A 16,107-nucleotide genomic window follows, 5' to 3' on the forward strand; every position below is an offset into this window, starting at 1 on the left:
AATAACCATTAATAAACCAATTGCTCAAATCCCTTTAAGTGCCTACTATATGTGAAACTGTGCCAGGTGCTAAACAAGATAGGAGAAATACACAATTCTATGCCTGCCTTCGAGTGTTACTGCCTAGCTGTGGCAATGAGAGACTACCAGACAGTATTGGGGGTCTTGGGGAGGTCTCAAAAGGAGTAAAATAGACATTAAGTACTGAAAAATTCACAAGGAGATGGTGAGCGTTGAGCTGAGGATCTGAAAAACTGGGCTCTATTCTGTCTCTGCCATTTCCTTGCTACGTGACCTTTGGAAACTCATTTCTTTCAGGTCTCGCCTTTCATCTCTCCCATCCCTTGCCTCCACAAGGGGGTGGGGGGAAGACAGAGAGAGAAAGAAAGAAAAAAGAAGAGGTCAACCTTGAGGATTTCTAAAATGTAAGAATATTTGGGATGATTACTAATGAGCTCTGTTGCGTTGCCCAGACTGAAGTCTACAGCTGGCTACGGCCCTCTGAGCTGCCCTTCATTTTCACAGACCAAAACAAACGAGGTATAGATTTTCCCCAATTCAGTAGCAAGTCAGGGATCAGAACCAAATCTTCCCGTCCTGACGCTGTTTCTTAAAAAAATAGTGCATCTTTCAAAATGATTAGTGTGACTCACAAAGCTTAAAATATATTCTAAACACGGTTTACTAAGAGAAATGTTTCTTGAAGAAAAAAATAATCTTCGTATATGTCAAAATAGAGGGAAGGGGTAATTCTACGTATTAGAGGAAACAAGGTGAGCAACTAATTCCTTAGTATCTGGAAGGCTATATATTCCAAAACTCTATTGAAATACAATTCCTTCTGGCAGAGGTGACCCGTTAAGCCATTATGCAAGTAGCATGGCAGTGAGGGGAGCCCAACAGATGCACCTGGAGAGCGGGAATAGGTTCATAGAGGTGATAAACTGGAAAACACTCGCCCAGTCCACAACACTGTCCAGCGCCAGACCTAGGGAAACCCTTCCTGCAGCCTCGGACTCAAGAAGCCCGAGTTCGCACGCTTCCAGGCATTCTATTGATTCACACTTGCGTCCTTCAACAGGTAGCGCCAATTACAACCCCCAAAGAACGGCCCCCCAGCATACTGGCCAATACCGCTGTCAATCAAATACTTCGCCTACCTGTCTAAATTCTCCCCTCCTCCTTCCATTGGCTTTTTCTCCGGCCTATCCCCAATTTCTTCCGCGCCTCGCGACCGCGTAACTCGGTCCTATGGAGCCAAAGATTGGAGCCGAGGCTGCTCCCGCCCTTTGACGTCCCGGTGCTCTCCGCCCCTTTCGCAGGCCCCGCGCGGCCAAGGCAGGAGGGGGCGGGGCGAGCGAGGGGGCGGTTAGGGGCGGGGCTTGCCTCCCACGGCGGGAGGGCGGAGCCTGCAGTGGAGCCTGCATGCTCGGTTAGGACCTCGGAGAGCGCCGGGCGCCGTGACCAGAGGGACTGGAGAAGCGGCCGGAGCGGGCCGGGCCGGACCGACGCCTGCGAGCCCGCCACTCTCCGCACCCTCAGCTTCCCGGGTTGGCAGGCGGCTAGTGACGGCTGAGGAAGGTGCCTAAGTCGGGAGTCAGATAGTCATACCTCTGGGACGCCGACGCCGCCGTCCAGCAGCGGCTTCCTCACACCTGTGTGTGTCTGTGCGCGTCAGCGCCCGCGCGCGAACGTCTGTGTGAGGGTGTTTGTGTGTGCTCCGGCTGGGCGCGCGGCTGTCTGTGTGAGGGTGTTTGTGTGTTCGCGCGCCCGCGGGCGAGAGCCCCGCGCCTAGGCGCTCGGCCCGGGGAGGGACGGCGGGCACGGCGGCTCTGCGCGCCCGGCAGGCTGAGGCGGGACTCGGGCCGCAGCAGGCGCCGCCACCGCCTCACGTCCCCCAAGAGCCGCTGCCGTGCTGCGGGGAGAGCGGACGGCGGGCGAGCGCGGCGGCGGCTGCGGACAGAGCGGGGCCGGGTGGAGGGGGGGAGCTGCAGACGCGGGGAGGGAAGGGGAGGCGGAGGGAGAAGCGGAGGCAGCCGGCGCCGCCGCTCGCCCCTCCCGTCGGCTGTTGCTGTGGGTCATCCGTAGACGCTTTGGCGTCCGGGCTGTTGTGGGGTGGGGAATGGAAAAAGGGCCCCCCATTTCCTATTGAGAAAAAGGGAGCGTTGAAGATGATGGGGGAGAGCCCAGAAGGTAGTGGCAGAGTCAATACCGGCTACCTCCTCCAACATCGTTTTTCCGAAAATAAAATATTCTGAGCTGAACCTTTAGAAGAAAAGCCCGCTCTTAAGAGAGAGACAGAATCTTGGTCTGTTGACTCTGGTTTGATTGTATAATAATGATGATATAATGCTAATGACGATGATGACACTGCCTTTTATTTTTACCCCAGTGCTGATAAAGCGTAGCTACAGCTGGGGAGAAAGCACTTGAAAATTTGATGTACGAGGAGGAAATACTGTAGCTTTTGGAATTGTGTTTTATTAATTTTTTTGAAGGATATGCTTTTTAGAATTAAAATTTGACAAGATGAAGCCTGACTTTTTTTTTTTTTTAGTTGTTTATAGCCAATGCTGGTAAAATGAGGACTGTCTACTGCCTTGACTAATGAAAAGCTAAACACTTTTACCCAGGTATAATTCCATGTGTTAAGTCACCCTTTCCTTTGAATTTCTCAACAGTGTTTAAAATGAAGAAGTTTAATTTCCGAAAAGTTTTGGATGGCTTAACTGCCTCCTCTCCTGGCAGTGGTAGCAGCAGTGGCAGTAACAGCGCTGGTGGGGCTGGAAGTGGTTCCGTGCATCCAGGAGGGACTGCAGGGATTCTCAGAGAGGAGGTTCAGGAAACCCTGACTTCAGAGTATTTCCAGATTTGCAAGGTAAGTTCTGAATTGGCTTGAAGCCTATTATTTCTTCATTTTACTGTTGTTTGGAAAGAAGGATAAAACAAAAAACAAAAAAACCCACCAGGGACTGGAAATTGTTGAGAGGCCAGAATCAGCAAGTGTGGTGCAGAGAACTCTGTGGATAGGTCAGTTTGAATTAATAAAGATATTACAGGCATCAACTTCGGCATCAATTTAAAAAGCAATGGTAGTTTAAGGGGGAAATAAGCAAACAGAAAAAGTAGAATTTGCAAGATTAATGTTAAGGCCCAATAGTGGACAAAATTTTAATGTAATATTTATGTATGAGTAGTAAACTGAAGGAGAAAACCGTAATTCTCGTTAATCTTGTGTTGTCAGAGAAACTAATTGTCTTTTTATTTCACTGTTCAGTATAAAATAAAGCTATTAAGATGTTGCTAGAATTAAGTAGATAATAGCTAGATTAATATATCCATTTTAAAAGATCTAATGGCATTATTTTAAAATCACTGTTTAAGATTCTGAATAAAAACACCTCCAGCTTAAACTCTTAAACAAACAAACAAATGACATGGGCTTAATACTTGTGAGAATTTGTAATACTTGTCAGAACTCAGAAATAGCTTGTGTTCTGGTTTAGTGAGGAAACATTTTAGGTTATTATACTTTAATGTTGAGATTTTAATAAATAAGCAAGAGAAATTTCTGATGGGGAGAGATGAGAATTTACAAAACAAGCATTATGTTAATATGTAGAAATACTGTTATATTTGCTTACATAAAGTGATTTACAATTTTATTGTCTTTTTTTTAGGGTAGCCTAGAAATGTGCTTTTGACCTGCCATGTGCAATAAAAGAGCTACTAAGTCATTCATATGATACAGATGAATATAGTTTTATAAATGTGTTTGAATACATAAGAAGAAATAGTAAATTTTTGAAATCACAGAAATTAAGTATTAAATTTTTTGGCACTTCAACCAGAATTTTATTTTGAAATTATTAAAATTATTTTTGTATTAAACAAATTATGTATAATGAGATAAGTTTCGATTATTGCCTTAGTGGCCATTCCCAGTAGGGTCGTTATAAAAACATTAAATCTATAGTTATTAAAATATTATAAATTAGTTTACATAAAAACGAGTTTATTTTGAATTAGGTTAGATAAGCAGATTTAATTCTAACCTACTCTGTGAGGTTTGTATACAATACAATTTTGTCCTCCATTTGAAGTAATAGATATTTTGTCATATCAGAGAGGGGCTTAATAGTGGTCATGAGACAAATATGTAAAAGGTCCTGGGGGCCAAATTTGAACTTCTAGGCAGGGAATTATGCCCTGATTCTCTCGTTTGATGTATTACTATTTCTATTCCAAGATTCTGAAAAATTTTCCAAATTCTCTGAGTTCATTAAAGTGATAGTGTTGCAGGAGAGGTTTGGTTTAGTAGAGGTAAAATTGCTATAGAAAAGATAAACTTCTGAAACAGAATGGCATTGGGCTGTTGAGGTGAATGCAAGAGAGGAAAATGGGATATATAGTCATCTTATTTATTCAGACAAGAGATAGTCATCAAAAGTGGCAGAAGTTAAATACATACTACTTCAAAAGCATATGGCACGGTAAGAGAAGCACTGGCCTAGGAATCAGAAAATTTGTGTTTTATTTAAAGCTCTGCAACTTGCCAGCCATACAATCTTGGGCAAGCCATTTATCTGCCTTGAGCCTTGATTTTCTTATCTGTAGTATGGTGATAAGTATTTCTGCTCATCTTACGTAAGAGAGTTGTTGGGAAGCTCAAACAAGACAATTAGCTGAAGGCAATGTATACATTGGAAAGGCGATAAAATGTATATTTATATTATTGTTAAAGTTTTAAAATCACCTTGTTCTTAGTGGAATGACTATAACCAATTGGTTATAATGATATTAGGTAACAATTTTCAAAGAAATTATAAGGATAGATAGCTGTATAAGCTGAACACTAATAGTATTGAAATCTTACTAAATGGGGAAAGTACTATGGTATCTTTGGATAGGCATATAGTTAATTTTAAAAAGTGGTTGTATAACTGTACTTTAGGTTACCTGGACTATAATAAGATATAAGAAAATGAATTAAGGAAATTCCAAAATTAGAACTATTACTAAAATAGAGACTTCATTTGGACTCACTGAGTCAATGTGCAATGAACATTGTATTCTGAGTACTAAGCAGTTGGCACCTTCTGGGTACTTCTACCTTTTCAACATGGCCAAAATTAAAATACAAATCTAGAATGTGCTCTTTTGAAAACCATCCTCTTCTCTATTTTCTGATCAGTCATCAAATCCTATCTAGTCTATTTCCTTAGTATGTCTAAAATTTATTCCCTTTTCGCCATCTCCAGGATTTGTTTATTCCATTGTATTTTTTTGCTTGGTCTTTTGAAATCACTTCCTAACTGATCTTCTCACTTCTTCTTTTACCCTATTCCAATTTGTTTTGTTATAATAATGGTTATTTCTGAATTATGTTAAGTATTTCATCTCCCTGCTAAAAATTCTATGTTGGTTTCCCTAGAGCAGTGATGCTCTACAAACAAAAGTCTTATGTGAAACTCCAGTAAATGACATCTATTAAAACCAATAAATATGGTCCTTTATTGGCATACTCTTTTTAAATAAATTGTAATAATATATTATACAGTCAGTCAATAAAAAATATTTTTTTATATTTGGTTTTTGTTGTATAATATTATCCATAGGCAAGTAGTGGGACATTTGCTAGCCTTAAAAAAGTAAAAATAGAAAGCTACAACCTTTATAATCAGTGACACATCTATAAGAAATTCAAACACACAGAAATGGTGGAAGAACTTTCTGTTGAAGGTCAGCAAAAAACAGGTTAATACATTGGTTTACTGCGATCTGTTTTAAGTTTAGTATGTATGCATTTGAATGCTCGTGTTTAGATATTTGTGAAATACATACATGAACTGCCCTTTATGAACTTGAATTCTATGAAACACAATTTGAAACCACTGCTCTGTACAATAAACTTCAAACTGCTTAACTTGATCTTTATATAGTTCCCTTCAGAAGGGGTTCCTGTTTACCTTTCCATCCTCATTTCCTCAGCTCTCTAAGCATATTGCATTCCCTGAAAACACCATATTTTCTTATAACTCGATGCCTTTTCTCAGTCTATTGCTTCTAACTAGAATATCTCTTACAGCTTTAACATAATTGGAGAATTCCCAGTTACCCTTTACCTCATAGTACAAATACCACCTCCATAAAACCAGCTCTAGCTACTGCCTTCCTCGTCTACCCACTCCAGGCAGAGTTAGCTTTGTTCCCCCTGTTCTCTGTTTTCCTATAGCACCTGGTGTATACCTGTAGTGTGAATTTAACACCTTATTGTGATTAAATTTTTTTTTTTCTGTCACTGTCATTATCCTGTGAACTCTTTAAGAGGCAAATATATTTTGTTTCCTTATCATTCTTAGAGTGCTCACTACCTAGTAGGCCAGTGCTTCTCAACTCTGTCTAAAAGAGAGATTTCTAGCTCCACCTCAGTCTTAGAGAATCAAAGTCCCTAGAGATAGGGCCTATGTGCTTGCATTTTTTCAAAAAGGCCCGCAGGACATTCTGATGCACTGTCAGTATTGAGAACCATTATAGTAGGCACTTGATATACTTTAGAAATGAAGCAGCATATACATGGTTGGTTGATTAATTGAAAATAAATTAAAGCAGAAAGTCATTAATTATATATGTCTTAAACATTTTATTTTAACTGAAAACATATAAATATAAATCACTTTACAAATCACTTGATAAATGACCAGGATTTTTTTGTTGAGTATTGGTTCTCTGATGAGAGTTCTGTGTGGAATTCTCTTCCATAAACCATCTCAAATTCATTAGGTACAGTTTTCAGTTTTAGTTTATTTAAAGTAGAATAAGAACTTATATGCTTTTGAAGCAAATTAAATGTCGGGCCCTTCTGGATGATATATATATATATTATCTGAAAGTTTATACACGCGTGTGTGTATAATCTAGAGGAATATATATACACACACACGTATACATATAAAGTATAGATGAACATATATTTTTATAGTTAATTGACGCAAACCTAATTAAGCTGGAAGCAGGAGAGTATGAGTATTCTAGCTAGAGAGTTTAGTGGTTTTAAGCATTCAGTGAACCATTAGTATCAGTCTATGTTTTACAAAGAGAATGGAGGGGTTTTGTTAATGTAGCAAGTTGGTTAAATTAAAATTAGAGATATCGCATTTGGCCTTTGTAACAGTCCTGTAAGAAAGGCAAGGAAAGTATTAATATTTTTATTTTACTGATAAGACATCTGAGGTCAGAGAATTTAAGTGGTATTCTTAGGTTTCCAGGTTGGTAAGAGACATAGGTCTGTTCTTTGATACTCAAATCCAGTACTTTTTCTGCTTCATCTTTCTTATTTATTAGACAAGGCAACATGATCAATTCCTCAGGAAACATAGAGACTTTGAGAAGATAAAGACCATTCTGTTGGCTCTCCGTTCAAAATAGATCCCAAATCTGACCACGTCTCTTCACTTACACCATATCTCTTGCCTGTACTACTCTATAGCCTTCTAAGTATTTTCCCTGGTTTGACTCAGGCCAGTCTCATGTCATAATAGGTAGAAGAATCCTTTTAAAATTTAAACCATATCATGCCATTCCTGGTCACAACTCTCCAGTGGCTTTTCATTTCTCTTAAAAATAAAAGCACAAGTCTTATTATGTCTCGTAAAGCTCTAAATGATCTGGCCCCTGACATGACATCATTTTCAACTGTTCTGTTACTTACTCTGCACCAGCTACTTTGGCTTTCTTACTGTTTCTCAGACGTGATTCCTGCCTCAAGGCTTTTGCATTTGCTGTTTCCTTTACACAGAACATTTTTCCCCCAAATAATTATATTACTTGTTCTCTTTACATCATTCAGTTCTTAGTTCAACTGTTAACTTCTCAGAGAGATCTTCATTCACCACTGCTCACCCCCTTTACTCTCTACCCTTATCCTGATTAGTTTTTCTTGATAACACTTACAAAATTATATTATAGTTATTAAATTATATATTTATTTGCTTCTTCTATTATAATGTAACTCCATGAGTTCAGGTCTTTATTTTGTCCACAACTGTCTCACTAATTCATAGAACAGTGCCTGCCACATAGAAGGCAGTCAAATATTTGTTTAATGAATGAATGAATAAGTGAGAGCAAGGAAGCTGATAGAATGATGTGTTAAGAGCAAACTAGATATTATTCTGAACAGCCTTTTAGAAAAGGCTTTTATTAAATAAATTTTATATTACATAAAGACAAGGAAACCATTCAGTGAAAGTGTGACACCACTTTAGGAACATGGTTTATAATTTTCAAAAAGATATGGAAAACAATAATGTAGAAAGATTTAATTAAATTTATTTCAGTTTTTACGGAGGAAGATAGTAACATTCTTGTTTCTAAGTGATGTTTTTAGGGGAACAATTCAGAAGTATTAGATTCACAGTGACAAACATACGGAGTGTTCTAGACCTAATTAACAAAATAAACAAAAATAAATACATTACCGGAACCAGATGGCATAATCCCTGAAGTTGTGAAAAACTCTTGAATTAGCCAGCTCACTAGTCATCAACATTTATAAGCTGTTTTTATAAGTGGTCATGGCATCAGAGCCAACATGTGGCTAACTAGTGTAACTTCTGCAGGGAAATGGATTTATAATCACGATTCTTATACCAGATGTAGTATCAGATCTTCTCAGATAAGTAGGTATAAAATCAGAAACATAGATGTGGGCTGTGGAGAGTTGGGCTTTCCAGGACCCGGAAAGCTGAAAGGAGATTAAGTACCTAGATATCCCTGACTATTATGTCTTCTTCAGGTTTTCCCTTGTCTCCACATTCTTCTAATTTCACATCATTTTACGTGGGAGATTCTGCAACTGAGATTGGTACAAGACCACGATCACAGTTCTACATTTCTGTAATTTTCATTCATTAAAAGAACTATACAGGATTCCCTGAGCTGTGTAGACTTGTGTCATTCTATACTTATAAACCAGTAGAATAAAATATAGTACAATTGACACTGCAGGATAACTTATTATGGATAAAGCATCTGACAATGACTTCATGCTCCTGTCACCAAAATGGACAGTAGAGGATGGGCATTTTTAAGAATAGTAATGAAGGCAAACCAGAAGGATTAAACTACCTTGTTAGGATTGAGATATTAACAAATTTAAGAACCAAGAAGAATTAAAATAAAAAAATTTTTAAGAACCAGAAACCAAAGGCAGATTATTCAGTACTCTAGGCTCTCTACTTTCCTTATCTTAAGAGCATAAGGGTCCAGGGGCCGGCTTGAGTAAGTAATTATAGACTTGTGGGAAGTATGTTTATAAATTTTTTAAGTTACCATAGAAAGCAATCACGTTTTCTCACAAAAGGTCCTTTGATGTTAGTATGTTGTCAGCAAATTGGGTGTTGATCTTACTTAGTATGGCAGTTCTTAATGTTCTTAAAAACAAACCGTGCTGTCATATTTTGTGTATGTCTCAATATAGAACTAATTTAAAATCTTACCTAATTTCCAAGTTTATCTATCTATAGGATTATTACTAGTGATTAAACTAAATTCGTATTTCTTGAAGTTTAGTGCATTTCTGTAGAGCCCCTTCTGCCTTCACTTGAAGATGTGCCTTTGAAAAATCAGAGTTAAATTCCATAGTTTACTTTTTTTTTATAATTTATTTATTTATTTTTATTTTTTCCCCCAAAGCCCCAGTAGATAGTTGTGTGTCATAGTTGCACATCCTTCTAGTTGCTATATGTGGGACGCGGCCTCAGCATGGCCAGAGAAGCGGTGCGTCGGTGCGCGCCCGGGATCCGAACCCCGGGTCGCCAGCAACGAAGCGCGTGCACTTAACCGCTAAGCCACTGGGCCAGCCCTCTGTAGTTTACGCTTAATGATAGAATGATTGTATTGGTTTCCCACATTATAGTTCTATAAACCATTTACGTATTAGTTTAATAGCAATAAGTTTGACTATATCCATTAAAGGTTTCAAGTAGAAGCCCTCTTAAGCTTTTAAATTTAGTTTTTTTCCCACAAGAGAAAATTGAGTTTTTGTTACTACTTAAATGTCAAAATAATGATATTTATGAAAGATTTTGGTTATAGCAACTATTCTTTTCCTTTTTAATGTAAAAAAGAAGATAACCTTTCTTAATTCTTTTTAATATTTGAAAGACTAATTTTTAATGTGTGTAATACACAAGTGTTTTTATTTAAAAATATATATTAATATACAGGGGAATCATTTCTAATTTTCTAAGTAATGCTAAAATTTATTTATAAGAACTGATAGAAAATCAATGATTAAGTTTTAGAAAGCAAAAAATAGAAATTATATTTAAAGGATTTAGAGAAGGTAGTTGTAAAGAATAAAATATAAGAACCTCCAAAAAGTACATAATAGGCCCACTGTGATACCTGTGGAGAGGCTTAGTTAAATAGAGCATTCATAGTCACTGAAGGAATACAACAAGAAGATATTTTGACAGGTTTATTATTCAAAAGATATTTATTATACAGTGTTAAAAATGATTAGGACATAAACCATTCTCAGCCAACTGACTATAATAAAAGTGAAATAATGCTTTTTGGTTGATTTATCAACGAATTCACTTAAGATATTTTCTGGACTTATGTAAGATATTGGAAAGAAGAGTGTGATCTTTGTTCTATTGGAGGCCCCAAATTAGTAGTTGATATTGGTGGTGTATAGAATGATTTTGAATATAATGTCATATAATAATGATGTATAATGAATACAATGAATTTGAGTTGGAAAACAAATATAGTATTTAATGTTTTAATTTTAGTTAAATGTGTTATAATTGGATTATATGTATTCAGTAAGTATCTCTTGAGTTTAAAATAGCATATAAGCAACATCTATTAAGATATGTAGGTTTTATTATATATAAAACTGATCGTTTTGTAATGGTGGGTTTAGATGTAGATGTAATACCTGGATTTAAAAGGTAAGGATTGGTGGCTAGAGAAAACTGTTCTGTTTCTTCTGTTTTTCTGCTCTGTTAATCACCTATAAATTTCAGTGACATTAGAAATCTAGTACTTTACCTAAATAAACACAATAAAATTAGTTAGACGTCAAGAAAATTGGATTGCCCAGTGTTTAGTCTAATTTGTTCATTATAAATTGACTAAAAACCTGTGTATAAATCTACAAACTAAAAAAGGTTGAAAATCATTAGTGGTACAGTAAATTGAGAAGTTAGATTGAGTCTGGGGAAAAGCCTATAGTTTGTAAACATCTGGATAAAGGGGAAATGTAAAGCTAGCAAAGGAGACATAGGAGAACTGAGCAAAATGATATGAGGAAAACTCAAGAGTAGAGGCAGATAATCTGAAGCTTTCTTTAGAAAGAATATTAAGAAAGAGAGAAATTCAAGAGTGTCTCAGCATTGCAGAAAGGTCAGGGATGGTGAAAATAAAACAAACAAATTCAAAACAAACAAACAAACAAACCAGAACTGCCAAGAGACAGCTGAATTAGACCAAGAGGAAGTTGATTAGGGTAAAAATATTTTCAGTGAGATGATGGATAGAATTAAGGTCACACTATAATAGAGAATAGAATTGATAGAATCAGTACTTTTGAGTAGATGTATAAGAAGTTGATTTTATGTAAGATAAAAGTGGTGGGAAAGTAGCAGAGATGGTACATTCTGATATCATTTTGGTATATTGTAGGGTGTAATACAGTTAAGGCACAGAAGAGAAATTGAGGCTACCAGAAAGGGAAGGGTAGGTGGGGAATCGAGGTAAGATTTCCCTTTAAATTAGTAAGGGTATCTGACTTTGAAATTTTTTCTTTACTTGATGAGAATACATATTTCATTTTAATTCTCAGTAAACTCTGTGCTTTATCTCCTTTCAGGTAAATAAAAATATGTGATTCTACTAGAATATTGAATTAGTTTCCTATTTCTGCTGCAATAAATTACCAAAAACTTAGTGGCTTAAAACAACGCAAATTTCTTATCTTACAGTTCTGGAGGTCAGAAGTCTGAAATGGGTGTCACTGGACTAAAATCAAGGTGTTGGTAGGGCTGCATTCCTTTCTGGAGGCTCTAGGAGAGAGTATTTTCTTTCCTTTTTCAGCTTTTAGAGACTGCTCACATTTCCTTGACTGGTGGCCCCCTTCTGTCTTCAAAGCCAACAGTGGCCAGTTGAATCTTTCTCACATCGCGTCACTCTGACACTAAGTTTCCTGCTTCCAATTTCCGTACTTAAAGACCCTTATGATTATATTGGGCTCACCAGAATAATCCAGGTTAATCTCTCCATCTCAAGGTCCGATGATTAGTAACCTTCATTCTATCTGTAACCTTAATTCCCTTTTGCCGTATAACCTATTCACAGATTCTTTGGGGAGCTATTATTCTGCCTGCCGCAAAGATGCTCATTACTTTCATCTGTCTTTTGTTTTTTAGTTATTTTAAGGAAAATAAAATAACAAGAATAGAGAGAATAGTATAATAACCCCCCGGCTTCAACGATTATAAACTTTGCAAATCTTTATTTCCCATTTCATTATTTTAATGCAAATCTCAGACATTATACCATTTCATCTGTGAAAACTTCCAATACTAGATGAGGACTTTTCTCCACCCCCTCCTTTTAAAAAATATAAACCCAATACTGTTATCACATATAAAAACGTTAACACAAATTTCTTTACATAATCTAATATGCAGTTAATGTTTAAATTGCCTCAATTGTCCCCTAGTGTCTTTTTGTAATTGATTTGTTTGGATTGGGATCCAAATAAGGTCCACATTGCATTTTTACCTGGCTTGAAATTATCTTTAATTACATTTGTGTAAAGACACAGAATTTTTTGTTTTTGTCAATAAGATCAACTACCCTGTGCTTTTGTGTGTGTTGTTGAAACAAAACTCTTTGTGTGATTCCTTTATGAACTAGAAGACTATGTGTGAGGAGGTGGGTGGGTTGTTCAGTATACCACAAGATGAAAAGTAGACTTTTAGAAGTTGTTTTCTAGAGCTGGTTACATCTTTTAAGAAATTGGAAAAAGAATATTTTTAAGTCAGCCTGAGCTATTCCTACTTTTTGATGCTGCTGTGGGGGTAGATTGCCCTGAGAATATTAGAAAAAAGGAAAATATAAAAGACAGGAAAGACATAGGATATGTCGAAGTGAATAAGAGTGGATTGGATTCTTTAGGTTGCACTCAATGGTATTAATTTTTATCTATGAAACAAGTTATTGGAGGGATAGGATGGGATACAGTTTCACATATGTCTTCTTTTAAGTGAATATTTAAAAGACAGGTGAAAAAATAAAACATTTGACAAGAACTCACTCTGCAGTACTTAGAATTATATAGCAAGAAGCTGAAAATAGATTGGCCAAGTCTATTTTATCTCTAACTTAGGTTTCCTCTAAGTTATAGGATACCCAAGACTCAGGTTAATAGGCTAAATATACTTGAAGAACTGAATTGAAGGATGGTAAGAGGAGAATCAAAATAGTGATGAGAAACATACTTTAATTTATTGAGAGTTCCATTTATAAATAATGTGTACATGATTTTTATTGACTACTTATGTAATTCAGAATGTTCCTTATTCTGATTCTCTGCCATCCTCTGGTAGTTTATTATTGGATCTGTCTTTGCTTGTTTCAGTTCTATCTTAATCAAAATTCTTTTGCTGTTTGAAGTAATATTCAATACTCTTGTGTTTTGACACAGCCACCCAGCCTAGGTATTAGATAATTTCTCTACTGATTACATACATTACTTATTTATTGAAGGCCTATTTTATATATAACTCTATACTGGGCACTTCTTAACTGGGCTATCATTTTTTAGGAATGAGTTTGCAAGGCCAGCACACACTATATGAAGCATTTATATTTTTATGTGATTAATGATTTGCATTATGTGTAGTTTAACTTTTTGTAAATTTTATGAAATTTCCTTTTATTCTTTTTTTTTATTTTTTGCTGAGGAAGATTTGTCCTGAGCTAACATCTGTTGCCAGTCTTGCTCTTTTTTTTGTATGTGAGCCACTGCCACAGCATGGCCACTGATGATTGGTGTAGGTCTGTGCCTGGGTACTGGGCCACCAGAGTGGAGCGAGCCAAACTTAACTACTACGCAGCCAGGGCTGGGCCCTTTCATTCTTTTTTTTAATGGCTTAAATTCTTTGCTCCCTTGCCCTTTCCTTCTTCTTAACCTTTTATTTCTATTTTTGAATCATTTTATAATGTATTTACTGTCTTTCTGCTTGTCCTTTACTTACCTTAATTTCTATTTATATGCTTTTGGCTAAAAGCTCTTTTATTATAAAATGAAAGAAACTGGAAAATGTTTAAAACACATTTCTTTTGCCACAATTTTGTTCTCCTAACAAGTCTAATACTCTTGTTGGGACTATTAATATAACAAAATAACTCTTTAAGTCACAGTTTCTCTTTTATTTACCAATTTCTTCTTGAAAGAATTGGAAAGTGTTTAATCTTGATCTGCTCAGTGTGGTCCTCAAAGAATTATCCTCAAATCATGCTTTTTTGTTCCCTTTAACTAGTTTAATTTCTGTCTTCATACAAAGCAATGTTATACATTTACCATGAAAAATTTAATTTTATCTTTTTCCACAATGCCCATATATTTTTTTCTGAGGAGAGCTATAGGTTTAAAAATCTTGGAACAGAAGATAAATATCAAGAGGATGGGGTGCTAAGAGCTGAACGCTTGTGAGTTGACAGTTGAAAGCTTAATTGAAAGTTAAGTCAGTATGATATTGGCCTGTTCTTACGTCAATATCATACGCACTTAATTTTCAGGCACTAAAGACTGGCCAAAATAACTGGGTTTTGGAATATTTTGGAATATTTAAAAGTAAATGTCCAACCAAAGACTGCATACCTGAAGTCAAACATAGTTGGGTTTATTACAAGGGAGATTGCATGCCGTAGGGAACCATGAGACATCTCAGTAAGAGGGTATTAGGAATGGCTTATGACAGGATTTGGGCTTGTGTTAGGTGATTTTGGGAAAGTTCAATGAAACATGAATTGAGCGTTGTCAGAAAGTGAGGAACAATTCTATCATTTGATATCCTAAGATTTTTTATCTAGGAGGCAAGAGGAGTGGCATGGGGCTAAAGCTGTAATTACTAAAGAAGTAGCAGTTGCTTACGTTAGCTGGATGAGGGGAACATTTAATCATTAGTGTGGTTTGCACAGTATTCTTACATTTATCATTATCCAGACATGATTCTGCAGCGGTTTTGTTTTTGTCTTGCTTCATCACAGTCATAGAGTGGCCTTGTTTGATGTTGGGTTTCTGTGAAATTGTTCATGTTCAACAGGAGAACACCATAGCCTAGCTGTTAGTGCCAGGCAAGCTCCAGCTGACAGCTGTTGGAAGCTGCTTTTTTCTCCTTTAGCGGTTTATTACTTTTAAAGTAGGGCCGGCCCCGTGGCTTAGCGGTTAAGTGCGCGCGCTCCGCCGCCGGCGGCCCGGGTTCGGATCCTGGGCGAGCACCGAGGCACCGCCTCTCCGGCCATGCTGAGGCCGCGTCCCACATACAGCAACTGGAAGGATGTGCAACTATCTACTGGGGCTTTGGGGGGAAAAAGTAAATAAATAAAATCTTAAAAAAAAAAAAATCTTTAAAGTAGTTTTTGTAGCTAAAGTGGCTACAATATGTTGCTAAGCAGGCCTGCTTCAATACGTGGATAAAAGAAATTTTTCTTGTTGATTGACAGCCAGCAATCCACATCGGTTGATTTGAATTTGTTATGTAATTGTTGGACAACAGCTATTGTTTAGTATAATTATATACTTGACATAGTGTATTTGAAAACAACTATCCTAAATAAATATAACACTTTCTTGTGCTCTTTTCATTTGCACTGTTTCTCTATTTATTTACATTTTCTTTTCCTCTCCATTCTGAGAAAATAATGCAGGTTTTACTTCCTCCATCTAATAGTCCCTAGCAAGCAGCCATTTTTAACTCTAGCAGGTAAATAGAAGATTTGAAGTAACTCTTGTTTTTTTGAGTGTTCAACCCTGCAAATCAATTTAATATTTTTGTATAGCCAGGTAAATATACAAAATTCCAT

General features: G+C 36.8%; 1 protein-coding gene across 1 annotated transcript in view; it reads left to right on the top strand.

Moving 5' to 3' along the window:
• Nucleotides 1–1,499: 1,499 nt before the first annotated feature.
• Nucleotides 1,500–16,107, top strand: part of STXBP5L (syntaxin binding protein 5L) — a 337,784-nt gene continuing 323,176 nt past the window's right edge. The window contains exons 1-2 of the mRNA XM_058555874.1: nt 1,500–1,581; nt 2,682–2,878. Of these exons, the coding sequence (XP_058411857.1) occupies nt 2,690–2,878 (189 nt within the window). The 5' untranslated portion in view covers nt 1,500–1,581; nt 2,682–2,689. The remainder of the gene's footprint in view (nt 1,582–2,681; nt 2,879–16,107) is intronic.

This window comes from Diceros bicornis, chromosome 15 (genome assembly GCF_020826845.1).
Source record: "Diceros bicornis minor isolate mBicDic1 chromosome 15, mDicBic1.mat.cur, whole genome shotgun sequence".
Taxonomy (NCBI): Eukaryota; Metazoa; Chordata; class Mammalia; order Perissodactyla; family Rhinocerotidae; genus Diceros; species Diceros bicornis.